Below are 20563 nucleotides of genomic sequence, written 5' to 3' on the forward strand. Positions count from 1 at the left end.
TGAAAAGATAATAATTATTTTGGGAGGCGGTATTAAGGGCTCATGACAGGATATAAAAGGACTCTTATCAATTTCTTATCATAAGTCCAAGGATCACAGGTCTCGAACAACATATAACTATTGGTGATCTGTTCCTTAATGATTATATCAAACTTGGCACAGACTATGATGGACATATACAATTAATGGGGAATGTGCTGGTTTCAGTTGTCAGAGTAACAGAACGTGAATTCATAAGACTTATTTATAAGAGATATTTCGACCAGTTTATTCTACGAACATATTTAGCGTGCTTTTTTAAAAAGATTAGCTTAGTAGAAAGACATAATGTTAAGAACTAAGTATATTTGATTGGTATGTTTAGGAAAGTTCCCCAATCGTTACCATCATTAGGTAATGTTGATGATATCTCCCAACTAGAAACAATAGACAATGAAATATTATTGGATTGTATAAAGCAACGTTTTGAACAGAACAGTTTTTATGTAAGTATTCACAAGTAACGCTTTAACACCATACTGTATATATTTTGTATGTTTTTTTTAGAATTGATATGCCTATGCGTTTTAGCTATACATTGATATATTCCTACCCTTGTCTGAAAGACACAAAAGTCAGATGAAGACGTGTTAACTCCATGCGCCACAGTTCTAGCTTGGCATGAAAAAACCCTGCCCATATAGAATGTAGATGCACAATAATTTTAACGTTCAAATACAGGCTGTTAGGCACGCAAAAATAAAATATTAATCGTATCTATATCAATTTATATTACATTTATTTTATATCAATGACATCTCTGACAATTTATAATATATAATAGCCAACAATGAATCACACGCCTACAATAAGATAATATAATTCTTATATAAAAATAGTTCACTAAAACATTATGTATTTCGTGTCGAACAAGTGTTTCAACGAATTGTAAAATTGTACCATCTTTGTATTCATATGTTTAAATGAATATTTTTAGTCTATTTGAATTGAGTTTCAGATATACAGAAAAAACACAGAAAGTTTCGAATCAATTCTTAAGAACCAGCTAAAGTCGTCTAAACTTCGTTCGGTAAAATAAACCAAGTTCGGTAATAAATGTCAGTCAGGCTTCTTGACAAGTTAAAATTGTACCATTCACCAGTTACCTCTTGCTTACGATGGGTAAGGGTTTACCTGGGGTATAAAAACGTAGAAAGGTCCAATATATCGGCGAACGTTAACTTGTCATCTACCTACCAACATATCTGATAATATGCAAGGTCACATAAAAGGGCAAGATAAATTGCGCTTTAGCAATATCTTCTTGATTGATAGTGTCTAATCGTGACAAGTGTATTACCCCCAGATAACTTCCTGGAGATGACTTCATGCAGTTTATCTTTTTTACTCGCAGCTGGATACCTAAAAAAAACCATACAGGTGACAGAATTGCTCAAATCAAAATTTAAATGTGTACTAAGAGGATAATAATGAATATAAACACTTAATAAAATAAATAAACGACATAAATGAAATTTCATTGCTGATATCATAAATCAGTTGAATCACAGACTTCATTATACGAAACGAAACTAATCAGTGAAATTCTTAGTGACTCAAATTTACCGAATCAAATATTTTTTTAAAAATATAAACGAAATAAATAATGTTTCTTCCCATGCTCTTAAGAAGAAAATCTACGATCCATAAATCTTATAATATTTATTGTTATTTGAGGATTTGGTGGTTAGCGTGTTTGGTTAGTTTGGATTTCAAACCTACCATAAGAAATGGGAGATATAGAAGAAGGCTGCGTTCATTAAATGTCAAATACATAATCTCTAGATATTATAATATTTAACCTTTCGTAACTCCATGACGTGTCTTTCATTCATTACATATATCATCTTAAATCAGAGTACACATTGGGTATAACCCTCGAAGTAATGCAATATTGGGTATTTTACCGACAGGCAACAACTGCAATCTACTGTAATCTGACCTCTTGGGTCGACGGCAAGACCCAATCAGGACATGAGATACTTAATACAACTGCCCTTTTTCAGCCATAGGTGCGGTCAATTCACGATACCCATTAAGGAATGTGTCAAAGGTTAGGGTAATCTATGAAAAATATTGTTTAAAAATTGGAAGTGTAACGTATTCAAGATCTAATAAACATACGTAAGCATCAGATGTGTAATAGTCTCTATCAGATAACTAAAAAAAATCTGCCTGTTTTTCAACATCTGATCAAAACAATTGCGAAGCATATGTCAAGTTCAATAATCCAAAAATAAATACAAAAGCCTACTAATACTTGTCAAAAATCTGAACAAAACAATGGCTTATATCACCAATTATAATCAATTTTGAAATACTTTTTAATCACAGACACTAGCTCACAAACTTTTCATCTAAAAGCAACGCGATCTTATCAACATACCAAGCTCCCGTAATTCGCATTATAATGCTTGGGCATAAAAAAATTAAAATGTATTGTAAAACAGTTTATATATATAAAACAATATAAAACATGAAATGAAAATTTAAAAATTGAACATGCAAAGCAGTTGTATATGTTACTAAGTAATACGCCACAATATTCGTTTTATCTTATAGACGTATGTTGGTGATACAGTTATCGCTGTAAATCCTTGTTACTTTAGAAATTGGAACTATACTGCAGGGTTTTTTTCTTCTGTTCTCATCTGAAATTAGATAAAATAATAAGTTATACACTAATTGCCTTTAGTTTGCTGTGAACAAGGTTGTCATTTACGTCCTGTTTTTTTGTTTATAGACATGGGGGAATTCCTATTGTAGACTTTTCATAATGTGCATGGACTATCTTACACGTAACCTATCAGAATGTGTCATTTAATGTTAATCAATTTCGTGCATCAGATGAACGATCCTTGAAAACTAATGAGCTAAACCTATGAGGTGCCAAAATCAAGTACACACTGTCAAGATCTCTCATGAAAACTATTAAAATATAAAATCCCGAAAGTTTCTAATTTAAACAGACATCTGGCGATGCACTTTTTCTTGAGGACCCAAGATAATCTATATATTATGAAGCAAAGCAACCATTACAGATGAATTTCCTGTACCTTCACAACTTTTCGGAAGCGAACTGCTCTTCCAATATTTAATATTATATGCTTTAAATTACATCACTTATTGTTACAGCAACATGAAATATATACAAATATTCGAGATCGTAGTTCTCAACCAGCACACATTTTCTGGGCAGCAGATTTCGCTTATCGTGCACTTAAAGATGGTAATGGACAATGTTTGGTGGTTACCGGTGATAGCGGAGCAGGGAAGACAGAAAGCACCAAGCTGATATTAAAACATTTAATTCATTTGAACAAATCTCCGTCGAAGGAACATGATCTCATTGCTAAGTTAGAAAAGGTATAAAACTAGCTTCGTGAGTATTTTCCACTATTTTTTTGTTCAATAATTGTATGTAATCCGTATGAACGTGGGTATCAGGACGTTATGACTTCTATCGCTGGGTATAATAGGAATTTCTTCCTGGTTATCTTTTATCTTTGTAAAAAAATGAAGAGCACACATTGACTTATGTAGATGTCTTTTAACTTTCAAGTTATTTTGATATCTTTTGATGATCATTTTTTTAAGTTGAATAATGTGTATATAGAGTCTGCCTTACCTAGACAACGAATATTGTAGAATTGCTGCATTGGTAATTAACTAGTAAAAAAAATATCCACGAATTTGTTAAGGTTAACTTACACCTCATTTATCTCTGATAAATTTTTCATCGATATATGTATTTATTTACCAGGTTCTTAATCCATGTTGACAAATGTATAGAATAACTTAATTTGATTGTTTTATGTAAATTAGTATGCGATTGACCTTCTATTTACAGATAAATCAAGTGCTTGAATTTTTTGGAAATGCTGAAACGTCACTCAACGAAAATTCAAGTCGTTTCGGGAAACTAGTGGAGATATCGTATACTGATAATAATACTATTGAATTTGGTAGGTTATATGTTGACTTTTTATAATCTTTGTTTTATTTATCTCTTTACTTAATATACTTGTATATCATTTATATTGCCTATATCATCTCAATGTTATTATAACATAATCTCTTTATACAATAACATATCCCACACGTTGCCTCGACGTTGTTGTCTCTAGAATAAACATTGAAAGCAACACAATTGGAGGTCACTCTCAATTAATATGGGAATTGCAGATTTTAACACATACATTGAAATGCAATGAATCTGAACCTAAAGACCTGAAGGAATCACGGTTGTCAGTTTAGGCAAATGGACTTGACTTTCATTTCTTCATATGTAGTCTTAAATCATCCGTGACGGCATCGGTGAGCATTTCTATGAAAGAAAAGAGATCAATCAACAATCAAATTCAGAAAACGTTTCCTGCAAGCCTTTTCATTACTTTTTTGTCGTTAGCCAAAGTAAACGGATCAAATCCGCCAGTGGCGTAATTATCTAGAAGATAGCATGCTAAGTCTTTATGTGTTTAATCTTTTGAAAAATTTCTTACATATTCAGCCACAATTATGTACGATGTTATTTTACATAGCACATACGACAGTTATTTATATCTGTTTCAGCTAAAATAGAAGGGTATATTCTTGAGAAATTTAGAGTAACGGAACCAAATGAAAATGAAAAGAATTTTCACGCTTTCTATGCTCTGTTTGCTGGAATGTCAGATTGTGAACTCCGAGAATTGGAATTGGAAGAGCTTAGCGAATATAGGTATGTCAAATATTAATATTTATATCCAATGCGGAAGGAGAAATTTTCCAAACTGGGATTTCAAATATTTATCTATCAATATTGTTATGTAATATATTTATTCTTTAAAAAGCAGTTGGTAATACATATAATATAAGAAAAACAGAAGGGTTTTAGACTAGTGAAAATTGATTTTTAGCGATGTTTAACGTTTCGCGAAAGGAACTGGTGAGCGATTCTTATGATTTTAGTTGCCGTCGAATACAATATACTGTTCTCATCTCGCTAGAAAGTAGCACAAAATATGTCATCAGCAACTCTTTTAATCTTCAGAATACTTACAACTTTTAACAAAGTGGAAGAGGAAAGATCTTATGAGAGGAAATATAATGAAATGATCAATATTCTCGATGAAGTTGGTCTAAACAAAGAGGTAGGTCAAGGGAAAGTATAACTTCACACTACCTAGTAGATCTCACATTTCTATACAAAAAGTAAGAAGTTAAACTCCATTTCTCTTTCAAATAGAGTTTTCTGTAACGACGACCTTAGGAATATTCAAATATACACATTTAATGTATGAGTTCGGTAAACCTTTTTGGTTATCAAACTAACACTACTAAAACAAAGTGTTCGATTGTTTTGCTCTATTTTTATTTGTAGACAAGAGACCAGATTCATTCAATACTAGCCGCTATTCTACACCTAACTAATATAGAATTTGACGAGGACCCAAGTGGTGCAATTGGATTCTTAGATGTTAAAGCTTTGGAAAGTATCGATAGATGTGAGTTTTTTACGATTCTATCAAATCGGAGATATCTACTAGATAGCTTGGGGCTGCTCAGTTAGTTAAACGCTTGCTAGTAAACCTTGGAGTTATGGATTAGACCCCGGCAGGGGTCGAGTCGTTCAATTTTGAAATCCAGTTCCTCTTGTAAGTTACGCAGGAAGGATGGGCTGACTTAAAAGCATCTGCCATGGCCGTTCGATGAGGCAATACACTGAGCACTAAGGGATCCTTCAACAGCTACACACCCTAAAAGAGTACGTATATGTTGTAAAGAAGGACTTACAACCCAATTTCATTTCTTTGCCACAAAGTGATTGAAACTTTAATTTCATTACAAATTGTATTTGTTTACATGCAAGTCAATTTAGAAAACATGGCATATGCAGTTGAAATATTTCAGTTGGTCGTATGCTGAATTTAGAAGAAGAAGACTTTGATAATATCAGGCGATTGCTCCTGTCAACAGAAATAAGAGGTATTGCCTTGGTATTTGTGTATGAATAACAAATTCTTTTCAATAAATCTAGTCAAAATTCATTCTTGATTAGGAGCAATTTTGTAGGGTTAAATCTGTGACATTTCAGTCTTCCTTTTAGGCCAGGTTACACAAAATCTAAGATAGAATTTGTATTAATCCGACAATACATGTCTATTTCAAGAATTATATTACACCATATTTGTTCAACATAATTGATGAATCATTTGTAAACCGGTTTTATTAGCAGCATATTTAATGTGTTTTCACTTTTCAATCTATGCCATTCCTTGTTTGTGAACTCTGCATTATGTTCTATGAGTGCATATAGCTAATAATGTTGACTCTGTATTTTTATGACAATTTAGATGAGAAAAGATTAAAGACTCTATCTGATGCTGAAGATGGTCGAGATGCTCTAGCACGAGAATTGTATTCTTGTTTATTCTATGGAATTATTGACGTGATCAATTCAATATTAGCTAATAATCACCTGGATAAAAGGTAATAAAATTATGCTTTGAAAAGTTTGTCTGATAAGTTATATTACGAGCGTAGATGATTCTGGATCAATTGTATACCATGTGATATGTTACTTCCGTGCTCATTTTTATACGCCCACATGAAATGGGGGGCGTATATTGCCGTCACCTCTTTCCGTCCGTCCGTCGGTCCGTCCACAATTGCTCGTAAACACTCTACAAGGCACACTTCTTAATTGATTTCGACGAAACTTGGTATGGTTGTTTGTAATCACACAAGGATGAACCTTATTGAAAATCAGACGAATTGAAAAATATTTATTGCCCTTGATCTTGAAAACTCGTTCAATTTGTAACTCATAAAATCTCTAGAAGGCATGATTCTTGCCAAATTTTGACAAAACTTTGTTTCATTATTCATTACCGCGCTGAAGATTGAATATTTGTCTTCTAGAGTTTTCACGAGCTAAAGATTGAACACGTTTTCAAGTGTATGACTGAAGGTTGAATATTTCATACTGTTGATTGTTACTGTACTGCTAAATATTTATGTTCAAAATCAAAGCTGCCAGTGGGCGTATATTACCTTGCCAAGCTATCTTCATAATTACATGTATTATTCAAATGCATTTACGTAATGACTCTGGACACTAAAGGTGCCCTCACATCATGGAGATTAACAGTTGGGTATGGATGCGATTAATGAAAGTGGCCACGAGTTCTAAACGCAACTCACAACTCGGTTGTATGAGAGTGTCGCTCGAAACTTATGATTTCTATTCATATTCCCAACCATATGCAACTAGTGATCGCTAAGGTGTATTATACCAATCCGGCTTCTACTCATTTACTTACGTACCATTGCCATGATCCTTGTCACCATTGTTCTTATTTTTTGTTAAGTTCGAATAAGAAGAAGTCTATACGAATTCTTGACATCTCTGGATTTGAGAACCTTGAAAAGAATAACAGCTTTGAACAGTTGTTGATCAATACAGTAAATGAAAATCTTCAGCAGTATTTCTTACGACAAGCTTTCAAAGAAGAAGAGAGAGAGTTTCTGTCAGAAGGTGTACGGTTTGATAGCGTCCAATATAGAGATAATACTGATGTCATAAGTTTATTATGTAGAGTAAGTATCTTTTACAATCTTATGAACTCGCGATGTTGATACTGATCAAATGATGATACCTCTCTTAGCACTTTGCTTTGCGCCTCAAGCTCCATGTGCACTTCTTAATCGAATAACCTGCAATTTATGAATGTGGCTTCTGCCAGATACGAAACGCATTGTTTTCAATGGTTTTGTTTGAATGTATATTTATAACGATGGATGCGTCGTGCAGTGTTTGATATATTTATTACTATCTGAAAAAGGTAGTCATTCTCTGAATTTTGTTTCAGCCACCAGTTGGTATAATACACATATTAAATGATTCGGTATCAGTTAATCCGTCAGTACGACATTTTATACAACACGTACAACAGATTCATCACCAAAATCCCAATTTTAGCATTATCAAAGGGAATCAAAGAAGTCAACATACGATGTTTTCTATCAATCATTATGCCTCCGAGGTATGTATTCAATTTTACTTTACAATTAGTACTCGAAATCAAACTTAAAACACGAGTTAAGGTAGGTTGCAGGCTTTTAAATGACAGGTTTACCATCCGTTTTACCAATCGTACCTTAGTCACAGAAACTGGATGTCCGCATTTGAGAGTTTAAATGACGATGCGTTTTTTCTTGAGACTCCGTCATGGAGGAAAGACATAATTATATAAAATAGAAAGTGAAATTTCTAGTTTACGGTATATTTGAAGGAATTTTGCGATTATTGTGCAGTTCTTGTACTTCTGAAGATTATATACATATATTCAAGACCAAACTCAACCCCCGAAAATACCGAACCATGACCTGTAATCAAACACCAGAAATTAAATAATATTAATATAGACGATAAAGCAGAAGTGTGGGTCGTCATCATAGATTACGTAAAAGTAAAATAGAAAACACTCCACCATTCCGCCTATGTCCGCCACAACTAGCGTCAGATCATTATTCTCTTCTAAATTAAATTGTCCTGTATATATTTCCAAATTGCTTGACGGTTAATTTCAGGTTATCTACGATGCTAGTAATTTTCTGAAGAAGAATAGAGACACTGTCTCGGCTCAACTTAGTGAAATAGTACAACGAAGTGATAATATGTTTATCAGGAATTATTTTCAACTGGGTAGTTTTGCTACTACCTCTAGAAACAGGTGATTACGTTTTTCGAACCTCAGTCTTTGTAAGCGCTGATATTGTTTACACTGTTGATTATATTGATTCGATTCAAAATTCCGGTTTTAATCCAGATCATAATCATAATTGCATCTTTCAAAATTCTGTATCTATTTGTTTCAGAGGAGGAAGGTCATCATTTCGAGGACGAGAAAGTATGTAAGTACTTTTGTTTATTCTTTATCGTGCTTAAGCTCCATGATGTTAAGCACTATGAAATTGCCCCTTTTATTTGTTTTTTTTTTTCGTTTTTTTTTTTTTTTGGAATATTTTTTTAACAAAAATGTTAATCTGATGAACATAAAGCTGTATATATAATCTTACATTTTAGTGAATTATATAGGCAATTATATCCAGCCTTACAAGCACATCCATTCAAATCATAATATTTTACAATTAAGGATTAAGATTTTCTTCGATTTCAGTTGCTCGGAATCATCTAATTCAAGTCGTACTGGTAAATTGGTTGGACGTGTTTCAGATTCATTTCAGGTCTGTATAATAGAATTTTAATAGAGTATTAACACATACTGCCCCTGGTTGGCTTAAAATTACTATTTTCATTAAGCAGTGGGAGATCTCAGATTAGTTCAAAGTTGGACTGCTGCGTGATTAGAGTAACTGTTCCTGGTTGGATTGTCAATGAGGTTTGCTCTATAATATACGGTGGTGATCTATGGGATCAACAATCATTAATTTGCATAAGTCTTATTTATATGAAATATTTGCCCTCACGATCATAATTGTATCTACTTGTATCTGACAGAAATCACTCAAGAGAATGATGGATAAAGTTCAGACTCTCCCGCCCTTGTTTATCAGGTAGGTAGCTTTAGTTTCACTCTACACTGTGTAAGTAAATATGTTTTAATAAGCAATTAAAATGTAAAGAGAAATTTTGAACTTTATCTTACTGTAAACAAACAATATCCTATCTTATTACATGCAAAAATGTAAACAATACTAATCTTCTTAAAGATGCATCAAACCCAATCCTAAACTACAACCTTCGAAATTTGATGGTGAGCTTGTGCGTCAACAGTTAGAGAGAAGTGGTATTATGGATGCTGCGAAAGTGAGATGTAGTGGTTATCCGGTTAGAATGTTCTTCAAGGATTTTGTCAAACGGTAAGACTACTTAAAAATTGTATCCTTGATGATTTGTATTGTGCTATATATACTCTCCGTTGTTAATTAACCCTTTTAAAACAAATTTAGATTGATCAAGAAGATACATAGATATAAATAGCATACTTTAAAAATATTTTCAGGAATAATTTACAACATTATTTGAAATTAAAACTTTTTACAAAAATGCGGAATTCCCTTTAAGTTCTTTTTATCTGTATATATTTCTTTTAGATACTCAATACTCCAAAATACAGAAACTCCAAGATCAACTCCGAAATCAGATTGCGAGAATATACTTAACTCACTTAAAATATTTGACTACGGAATTGGTAAAACTAAAGTTTTCCTGAAAATGAAGCACAGAGACAAACTGGAAGACCAAGTGGTTGAAAAGGAGGTATTGTTTATTGTTCTAGATTGTTACGAGGAAGGGTGGGTTAAATTCTGCCTATTGTACATTCCAATTGATAGAACAAATACTTTATTGAGGAACTAGAATAAGCGGTTTAGATCTGCTTGGTATTTTTTTTCTGTGCTGATATGAAATAAGTATAGAATACAAAATAGTAATGGACAAGGTTATCATTTTAGCTTTTTGTTTTTTTGAAGATTTAAGTGGAAAATTAACATGTTGAAAAAATATTTATCAATGTTAATATTAACTTATTGCAGAAATTAAAAGAAAAAGAGAAACGCGACACTGAAGCAAGACGACGAGAAGAGGCAAAGGAATTAGCAATAAGACAAGCATCCTCCATGAACCAAGATTCTGAATCCACGCGGGATGCCTTTACGGCCCCGCAAGATGGTTCAGATAGTGGATTGTCGTCTAACTCAGATCTATATAACCCCTATATGAATCAAGAAACATTAAACGATTCAATGGGTAAAGGGTTTATGCCTTCACTGAAAGAAGGATTAGAAGATAATAAGTCTGTTATTGATGAATACGACGATAATGAGAATATCACTGATCAATTGAATACAGAAACAGAAAAAGACACAGATAAGAATGCGTCAAAATCGACGAAATCAGAAAAAGATTCATCGAAAACAGAGTAAGTTGGATATGTATTTATTTCTCAGCAAGAAAAATCACACATAAGCATATTAAAAAAAACACCTGGCCCACACGGCAGTAACTAGTTGATATCATTCAAAGAGTTTGTTTACCCCTTTACACAGAACACATGGACTTTTTCCAGAAATCTCGTTGAAAACTTTCCAATATGTCACATGAAAGACTGGTCAATACTTAGTGTCTGGACAAAAATTCAATATATCATGACCATAAAAACTAGTAGACCACTACATTTTATAAACATCACTGTCACTGCACACAAAACGACTATTTTTAGAATTATCCTTTCGCATGAACATCTCTCATCATCTCACGAAATCTGAAAGCAAAATGCAATTTCGGATATCAAATTCCAAATCTAGACCAAAAATTACTCAAAAATAGGCATGCAAGAACCCGTAAAGGAGGGAGAAAGGGGATTTCTAAAAATAATACGGACTACATTTTTAAAGGAGGGAGAAAGAGGATTTCTAAATATAATACGGACTACATTCGTACATAAAACGTTTTAGTGATCTGAGTCCATATCACTCAGTTTGATCATATATATTTAATGTATTGCTTTTTGTATTTTAGAGCTTGGGAAACAATGTGCATTACAGAAAGAGACTGTGAAAATTCTAATGAATTCGAAGATTCGGTACGACGAATCGTCAGATGTGTTATGTATATTTTCCTATTGGTTTTTGTGTGTGGAAGTTGTTCAGTAAGCAAATTAAGCATGTACTGGATCTCCAAATCTGTTATAGTTACATCTAAGGTATTATAATTTAACATATCTAACTGCTACAACTCAAATAGGTTACAGATGAACAGATAACAGCAGAAGAATTGTGCAGCTTTTCCCGAAATTCCAAACTGCTCGCTAACCTGAGGGTCCATGGTTCAATCTTGACATTGGTATAGATAATACTTTCGGTTTTTTCAACCCGGTTTCCTCCTGTTATTGATACAGGTTGGGCTGACATGGAAAAGGGTCTAGTCGTTCGGACAAGTCAACAAACCCGAGGCCCCGTGTGCTAGTCTGTGCACGTAAAATATTTCTCGACCGTTGGAAATCGAAAAAGAATAGGCTAAGGCTGTTGTCCAAGCAAAATTTCCCTCACTGCACGGCGTTGTCCGTCCTCATTAGACCGATTAGGTGCAGAAAAGTAGGACGTAAAACGTCATAAGCGTTATCTTTTTTTTCTTTTTCAGTCACAACCTCATCGCAATAAGTTATTTATTCAATTAATATGGTGTATTACTGTTCCAATGATATATAAATGGTGTTTAACTATGTTTAAAGCTTTGTTTGCCACCTCTAATAAACCTTCAAAAAAGGCCATATTTGTGGTAAGATGATAAGATATAAAATTCATTTCTAATTCTTGTATCATCAGGTTATTAAATAAATACTCATTTAAAGTGAAGCAATTATCATATGAAAAAATAGATCATTGCAAAGCAAGTTTCAAATTGTGGTTTTTCTAATCCAACACTCATTTTAACTAACACTGTGGTTCCAAAACTATTCGACTACTCCTGTTTCTTTTTATTTCTTCTGGTACCATACTTTCATCGGAAGAACCAAAAGGTACAATGATTATGTTGGTGCATGTATCAAGGAATCAAAATATTTTGGCACATTTGACAGAGAAGTTTCAAGAGCTATTGCATTTTATACAAAAGTTACACAGAAATTCAACTGAGGTATTCAAAAGTAATCACATGGGGTACTTGTTTACATGACTGGCAACCAGTGAAATTACTCGGATATATAAAGAATGAATTCTCATTTTGCCACCAGTACCTAATCTTTTCTGCAAATTAAAATTACTATATCATTTTGTATTCTAGTTAACTGTGGTAGATGTATTTCAAACATGTGGACGCTGTGTGATGATTCTGCTAGTGATGCCGTATTTATCACCCATAGAAACAACATTATGTACATTATCAGTTGGTCTGTTACCAGCGATCTTAAATATACATAACGAATTTACTGCACGGGCTAAACCAAAATCAGAAGCTATAGACCCAGTGTTAGAAAAAGAATTAAATATTTCAACCCATGTTCCTGGTAGAAGACGCTTTATCTATGTTATTTTTGTATCATTTCTTGTATTTTTGGTGCAATTGGGCTCACCTTTCGCTGTAATTTTTACGGGAACATTTTCTCAATTGCCATCAAAGGGTGATAACTCCCAATTGCGATTGGGAGCTTTATTTTGTTTAGTATGTTTTTGTGTTACTGTTACCTGGTGGGAGAACTTCGCCTTCGGAAAATTAAAATGCTGTAATTTTGATTTGAATGAAGTACGGAAGAATTTGCGCCGTGTGCGCACGACAGGTTATATTTACTCGGCACCGATACAGATAGTCCTTAGTGGTCTTTTTATGCATTTTTTATTGGACAATGATATGGAAGATTCTTTCAACTACTATTGGAAATCATTCAGTTCCATGTTTTTCATCAAGAAAAAAATACTGGAACATTTTAAAGAGTTCGGGCTGATGTATATTCAAATGATATCAACTAATATGTGTGTTTATTGTTCTGGAATAGCTTGTAGATTACACATGCAACAATTAGGATTTGCTTTACCAATTGTGATTGTACCTATAGTGTTTACAGCTCTAGGTAGTCTGTGCTTCCCAGTTGAATGGTATACCATTCCAAACAGTTGTTTAAAATTTGCTGCACCTCAGGGACAAGCAGATTGGATAACGATAGGTTTGACAATTGGTGTGTATCTATCTTATTTATTCTTAACAAGACACATATGGCAACCAAAAGCTGAAAGAATGGCTAAAATAGAAAAGTGAGTTACTTTGTCATGCAATATTCTTTACATATCGTTTACCTGTAACATATTGTATCCATCACCATTTAGCGTGATAATTCAATTCATTTTCATGGGTACACAAATATTATCTAGAATTATATTTTCAATTATTCTTGATGTATTCAGATGTTGAAATGCATTGCCTCTGCTTGTGACCTATGTCACTGCCTGTACCTAAATGTTTTTAACATCTATCTATTTTATTTAACATCATTTACATGAAGTGGCGGGTTACGTCCCAGGGGTGGCGAGATATCTGAGGTTGCCGGAATTTCTAACTTAGTTATGAGAGTTTTGAAAACTTCGAGAGAAACACTATTGTTTCACTGAAACCTTACCGAACTATCTTAATTTAATACAATTCGGACACAGATGTCATACAATATTTATTGAAAAAAATTGAAATCTGTGCCCGAATTGCCTTTTTTTGGTTGAGTAAAAAAAAGTTCTAAACTCTACTTTCGGGCTGCGATTTCAATTTTTGAAATATGTAAAATATAATCATACGAATGACATTCGGGCAGTGACTTCGATCCCTAATTAATATGCATTATGAAATATTATTATAGGAGAATAGAATCGGGCTATCAATTTAAAAAAAATACAGTTATAGTATAGGATATTCGGGCAAAGATATGATTTCATTTTTAAATTCCAAAAAAAAAAAAAATCGGGCCGTTCAAAAAATATTTTTTTTAATGCCTTGCCCGAAAAAACTAGCCTACGGGGCTGCGAGGGGGGCGGCATTGACATTGCAATCCAAGTCTTCGCTGTTTCGGTCAACGATGCTGAAAATTGGTGTTGACAATCCGAAAACATTATAACCGCAATATTTAACTATGTCCCATTTGGTTAAAAATCTTATCTCTCTGCCCCAGCTGGTGATAAAAAATGAACCAATTTCTTACAAATGAATTAATTTTTGTAGGTTGTTTTCATTCGGGCATAGCGACCCAGTATTCCCTGACGTTAGTTTGGCTTTAAAACGACGACAAGATAAAGCCGAGAATATTGAATATAAGAAGAAAAAACAGACATTTAAACAACCGATGGTTTACATTTGTGCAACTATGTGGCATGAAATTCAACAAGAAATGTTACAGTTATTGAAATCATTGTTCAGGTAAACTTTTCAAATAATCGGTTTGCTTGGAGCCACTACGTACATTTTCATCCTATTCCACATTATATTGCAAGAAAATAGATATCATAACAAATTTGACCATAGGAATAAATTGAAGAGAGTGATGGGGGATTATGAAGTGACCATGAATATCGTATGAAATAGCTGTTTCAAAGTGAGAAGCAAATGACTAAATGCCGTAATAGAAACAAGGTTCGGTATCGCTAAAGACAAATTTCAAACGGCTTCAATTCAAATATTGTTCAAATCAACTGCTGGCTTCCACAAAAGACCTTTTTGACCTATTTATCACTCAATTCAGGTTGGATTTTGACATCTGTAAACGATACCTGGCTCAGAAAAAATTTGAAACCAATATAGAAGATTTGTACACAGCAGAAAGTAAGTAAAATTCTCCATTGGTTCATGAATAGGCATGATTTAGAAATGTAGAAATCAATTTTTACCAAGAAAAGTCCGTTCAGCGAACATTGGTATTTCTGAAGTTACCTGCATACTATTATACTTTCAGTTCATATTATATTTGACGACGCCTTTGAAACAGATGAAAAAACTAAACAGAGAATGATGAATGGCTATGTTCGACAGTTGATTCAAGTAATGCCTATGGCATGTTCGTAAGTAATATTTCTTTCAACTCTCTTTGAAATTTGAAATTGCGCCTAAGACTTTTGACATTTTTAAGATATTTCAGCCAAAATATTCAATACCATTACAACTTCTTTTCAGATCTGTATCTAAAGGTAGTGTTGTATTGAAACCTGTGAAGAAAATCACCACTCCCTATGGTGGACGGTTAGAGTGGATCATGCCAGGTGGTACCAAGATGGAGGTCCATCTCAAAGATAAAAATAAGATTAGACACAAAAAGAGATGGTCTCAGGTTTGTTTTTATTATCGTACCTCGAACAATATAAAATCTGTGGAGGTATGGAAAAGTTAGATTAAGCTTTCCTTAAAATTCCCTTTTATGGTAGATCCGATCAGGTTATGCTTGAATTCAGCCGAGAATTATGTTCGTGTTTCCCTTGGAATACCCTTAGTAGCGTTTTTCAAAAGTCACTTAAATATGTGTCTATTAATTACAGATTATGTACATGTATTATCTCTTGGGACATAAACTATTGAAGAACTATCAAACATCAGATGATTTGCTTCGTGAAGCTAAAGGTAGAGCACCATCGGCATCTGGAGTACGTCCATATTCTTCTCTACTAAATAAATTACCAGCTACTGTGGTGGAAGAGGTAGGCGGAAATATCCTTTCATATTTATCTTGAGACTTGAGTTTGCAATCCGTTTATAGAGACGCCTATTCCAAATAGCTGCCGACCTACCTCTTTTGTTCATTCTGATCATCATAGAAGAGTGTCTGTCATTGTGCCAACTAGCGGTAAAGAGATATAGTACACGTCACAATCTACAGATTTGGAAAAGAAATCACATGAATGAATTGTAATATATATACCTCGTAAAATATTAGGAGACCAATATTTAAAATATTGTATGATTTTAGGCTGCTAATACTTTTATAATGGCACTGGATGGGGATGTTGATTTTGGGCCAGAATCTGTTCGATTGTTGATTGATAGGATGAAGAAAAATCGAGATGTTGCAGCTGTGTGCGGTAGAATTCATCCTATTGGACAAGGTAAAAGATCTCTTCTCAACTACTGGGACCTTGAAAATAAAATTGAGATTTTAAGATTCTGTAATCTGATTTTAATCATTGACAATCGGACGATTATAATACTAAAATCATCATAAGATTAGTTTTTAAGGCCCCTACTTTCGAATCACGTTTGTGTAGAAATAGCATGACAAAAATTCATGATAATGGATCAAAACATAACCAATGGAAGCAGAACATCAGAAATCAACCAAGTTACTAGTTTAAGATTGTGCATAAAATGTCTGGACTTTTAACATAATGATCTTATTTTAGGCCCAATGGTATGGTACCAACAATTTGAATATTCAGTTGGTCATTGGTTACAGAAAGCTACTGAGAATGTTCTAGGCTGTGTATTATGTTGTCCCGGATGTTTCAGTTTATTTCGTGGACTGTCACTGATGGATGATAATGTTATGAGACTCTATGCTATAGATGCCACAGAAGCAAAGCATTTTATACAATATGAACAGGGTAGGTATTCTGAAGGCAGCATGTCGCAACTGCTTTGAATATGATATGTATAATGACAATTTATCTTCAAAATGAATGCAGAGGTTCAAATCCAGCAGTTATTGTAGAATGTCCACTCCGAAATTAAGTGGTCGGTTCGAGATTAGTCAACAGCAGGGGTTTACAACCTTTTTCTTTCTATCACTGTCAGGATCGTTGATCGTCCCCATAAAAATCCTATTGTTTTATTTTTCTTGTTGGAGAATATAGTCTTATTGAAAAGAACAACTTAAGTTCTAATTGTCACAAAATATTAATCTAGATTACAAAGTGCCTCATTGCCGCCTTAATAATCCCAAGATGGAAAACCCCTGTATAAGAGCATAGTTGTAATCACGTTGTTGACTTCTCTATCTGTTTATAGAGTATACTCCCTTTACTTACATGGCTCGAGTCGTTGATAAGTTAATACCCATTTTCCAAACCATCTTCTTTAATGCCCCAAACTTGTACTAGCGGCATGAAAATAGCTGCTATAGAATTAGACATTTAGACGACACAAAATTGCAAACAATTATAATGTAACCATAAAAGCTGAAAACTAAATTATTTTATTCCTGTCTTAAAATTAAGATTTATATGTGCTCTTTTTGTATGTTTTATTTAGGTGAGGATAGGTGGTTATGTACTCTTCTGTTACAACAAGGATACAAGATTGACTATTGTGCTGGTTCGGATGCATTCACTTACGCTCCTGAAACTTTTCATGATTTTTACATTCAGCGACGACGATGGTCTCCTTCTACTATGGCAAACGTTATGGATCTTCTAGGCTCCTGGAAAACTACCATAAAAATGAACAACAACATCAGTACACCATTCATGTTTTATCAGTTTATCCTAATGGCATCGAGTATTCTAGCTCCTGGAACAGTGTCCTTCATGATAGCCGGATCCTATACTGCAGTACTTAATTTTAATGCCTGGCAGTCTTATTTGCTCTCTGTATTACCAATACTAGCCTTTATTCTTCTATGTTTGAAAGCAAAGACAGAAACACAAGTGGCAGTAGCAGCCGTTCTATCTTCTGTTTATGCTATTGTGATGGTTATTGTATCTGTTGGTACAGTGATAAATATCGTTCAGGAAGACTTTTACACACCTAATGTTCTTTTTCTTGTGGGACTGTCAGCAATATTTGTGATAACTGCCTTGATTCACCCTAAAGAACTTATGTGTTTAATCCATGGTATCTTGTACTATTTAACCGTACCTTCAACTTTCGTATTCCTTACAGTATTTTTCTTGTGCAATCTGAATATTGTATCATGGGGTACCCGGGAAGCGCCTAAGAAAACTGATGATGATGATGAATTGGGGATGCCAGTACAAAAGCCACCAGAAAAAAGTAAATTTCGAAAATTCATTGATTCAATCGGTATCCCGTCCATATTTGATGAACTTAGTAATTTCATTCGACAAACTCTAGGAAAAGAGGCCGAGCCTAAAAGCTCGAGCAGTACACCAAATCAGATGGAATCTGGATTGACAACTACTGTCCCGTCCGGACAATGTACCCCAGCGGTGAAAAAGAAAGTTCCTCGAAAACCGAAAGTGAAATGGGTTGAACTTCCTGATTCTTGGAAATCTGCCGAATGTATCAAAGATGGAATTGAAGGAGAATTGTCAGAGAATGAAACCATCTTTTGGCAGAAACTTCTCACTAAGTTCTTGTTGCCTATCAAAGAAAACAAAGAGAGACAAGAACAAATAGCTAGTGATCTTAAATCAATCCGGAATAATGTGGTGTTTGCTTACTTTCTGGTAAATCTTATGTTCACATTAGTTATTCTTCAGTTAGATTTAAAAGAAGATCTGCTACGAGACCAATTCTTCATTGTTGGAAAATACGAACCAGTTTCTGTGTTGTTTCTTGGCGTATTCGCTGCTCTGATTTTGACTCAATTTATAGCTATGTTAATACATCGGTGGGGAACTTTCCTATTGCTAATTTCTAACACTACAATTGACTGGTGCAGTAGTTACAACACGAATGATACCGCTACTGCCCTAAAAGAAATTGAAGAAATGCAGAAAGGTGAACAGGAAGTTATATTTAGAGATGATTCTGAAAGTGATTCAGAATATCCAGCATTAGATATCGACTATTCAGACAATGAAGATGATGAAAGTGAACAAACTGACGAACCAATCAGTCAGTATGAGAAAATTGTAACAAAGGAACACAAACGTCGAAGAAAGAGTATGGTAGCTGGAATGGAAGATTTTCAGCCAAGTGCTTGGGTAGCAACCTCCCAAAGAAACAACAGGAGTATTGCCGTTAGAAATCTATACAGGAGAACATCCATCAGTCCTTTAAGTCAACAATTCGGCGAATCTGAACATAATTATACACGTGGACGTTACAACCGCAAATCAACCGTTCACAGACAATTTAACCCCCCATCAACGTCCAATTACACACGAAGATACACCCCAAAAAGTTCCTCGGTTTTCCACAACGCTTCCTACAAACCAGATTTTCCTGAAACTATACCAGAATGTGATTATGATTGATATGAGAATTGACAAGAGAATGTAATATTCTCTCACGACAGTAGTTATAAAATATAATGACCTGAACGAATTGTCAAACCTGGTTGACAAAGGATAAATATGACCTGCAGCACAATGATTAAGTAGAGGAACTCAAGTTAGTTCCTTAGACATGGAACTCAACAGGTAAAAGCTACAGCAAGTCGCTTTTCTAAAATGCGAAAAAACACTGAAAGAGGGTGCTGGGACAGAGTGGTATAGATTTTCTCAAAGAATCATGTGCACCAGCATCGGGTACCTGATTTGTATTTTTCCTGAAGACAATATGCTTGTTACTAATCATTATATATATTTATAGTATTATGTTTATTTATTTCTGTGATATTTGTATATTTTAAGTGCCATAATTTATTATGATGTTAATACATTTCCGATAACAGATATTTTTATATTATATGAATTATTAATATTAAGCTTGAATAAAGTTTTATGGGGTTTGTTTTTGGTGAAATTCTTATGAGGAATATGAACCTGACATCACATCTTTCTGTTCTTATGATACTTGTTAATCGAAGGAGGAGTCAGGACATGAGGGCTAGATGATACTGATTTCGATATTTCGAGGAAAAAAAAAAACATTGTGTTTGTACCTGATGCTTACATGGGACAGATGCTCCATTTTGGGAGGTTGATTTGAGTCTTGAATATATGTAAATAGTCTTTAGAAGTGCTAGAATTTGTACGAAAATCGCATAGGATAATTCCATCAAAAATATCTCAAGCTGAGAATTTCTTTTAGTATTTCTATAGATGTTTTTTCTATATATGACAGTGTATCATAAAAAGACGACTCGTCGTTTTCACTATCACACGCGGATAATTCTGGACACACATGGATTTGTAGGCTCAAATTTCGACG

General features: G+C 33.9%; 1 protein-coding gene across 1 annotated transcript; it reads left to right on the plus strand.

Annotated features, from left to right (window-relative positions):
• Positions 1–356: 356 nt before the first annotated feature.
• Positions 357–20143, plus strand: LOTGIDRAFT_235019 (hypothetical protein; the record flags this gene model as incomplete). The annotated part of the gene is made up of 28 exons (XM_009063477.1): positions 357–485; positions 3175–3405; positions 3890–4004; positions 4612–4759; positions 5072–5171; positions 5402–5525; positions 5932–6006; positions 6375–6510; positions 7392–7620; positions 7893–8066; positions 8614–8756; positions 8902–8937; positions 9204–9270; positions 9545–9600; positions 9757–9906; positions 10141–10306; positions 10582–10967; positions 11567–11750; positions 12188–12325; positions 12830–13794; positions 14747–14941; positions 15264–15343; positions 15474–15579; positions 15692–15845; positions 16051–16209; positions 16479–16614; positions 16909–17109; positions 17756–20143. 28 exons carry the CDS (start codon positions 357–359, stop codon positions 19663–19665), a joined length of 6693 nt encoding a protein of 2230 aa, XP_009061725.1. The 3' UTR covers positions 19666–20143.
• Positions 20144–20563: the final 420 nt, after the last annotated feature.

The sequence above is a fragment of the Lottia gigantea genome (genome assembly GCF_000327385.1).
Source record: "Lottia gigantea unplaced genomic scaffold LOTGIsca_58, whole genome shotgun sequence".
Classification (NCBI taxonomy): domain Eukaryota; kingdom Metazoa; phylum Mollusca; class Gastropoda; family Lottiidae; genus Lottia; species Lottia gigantea.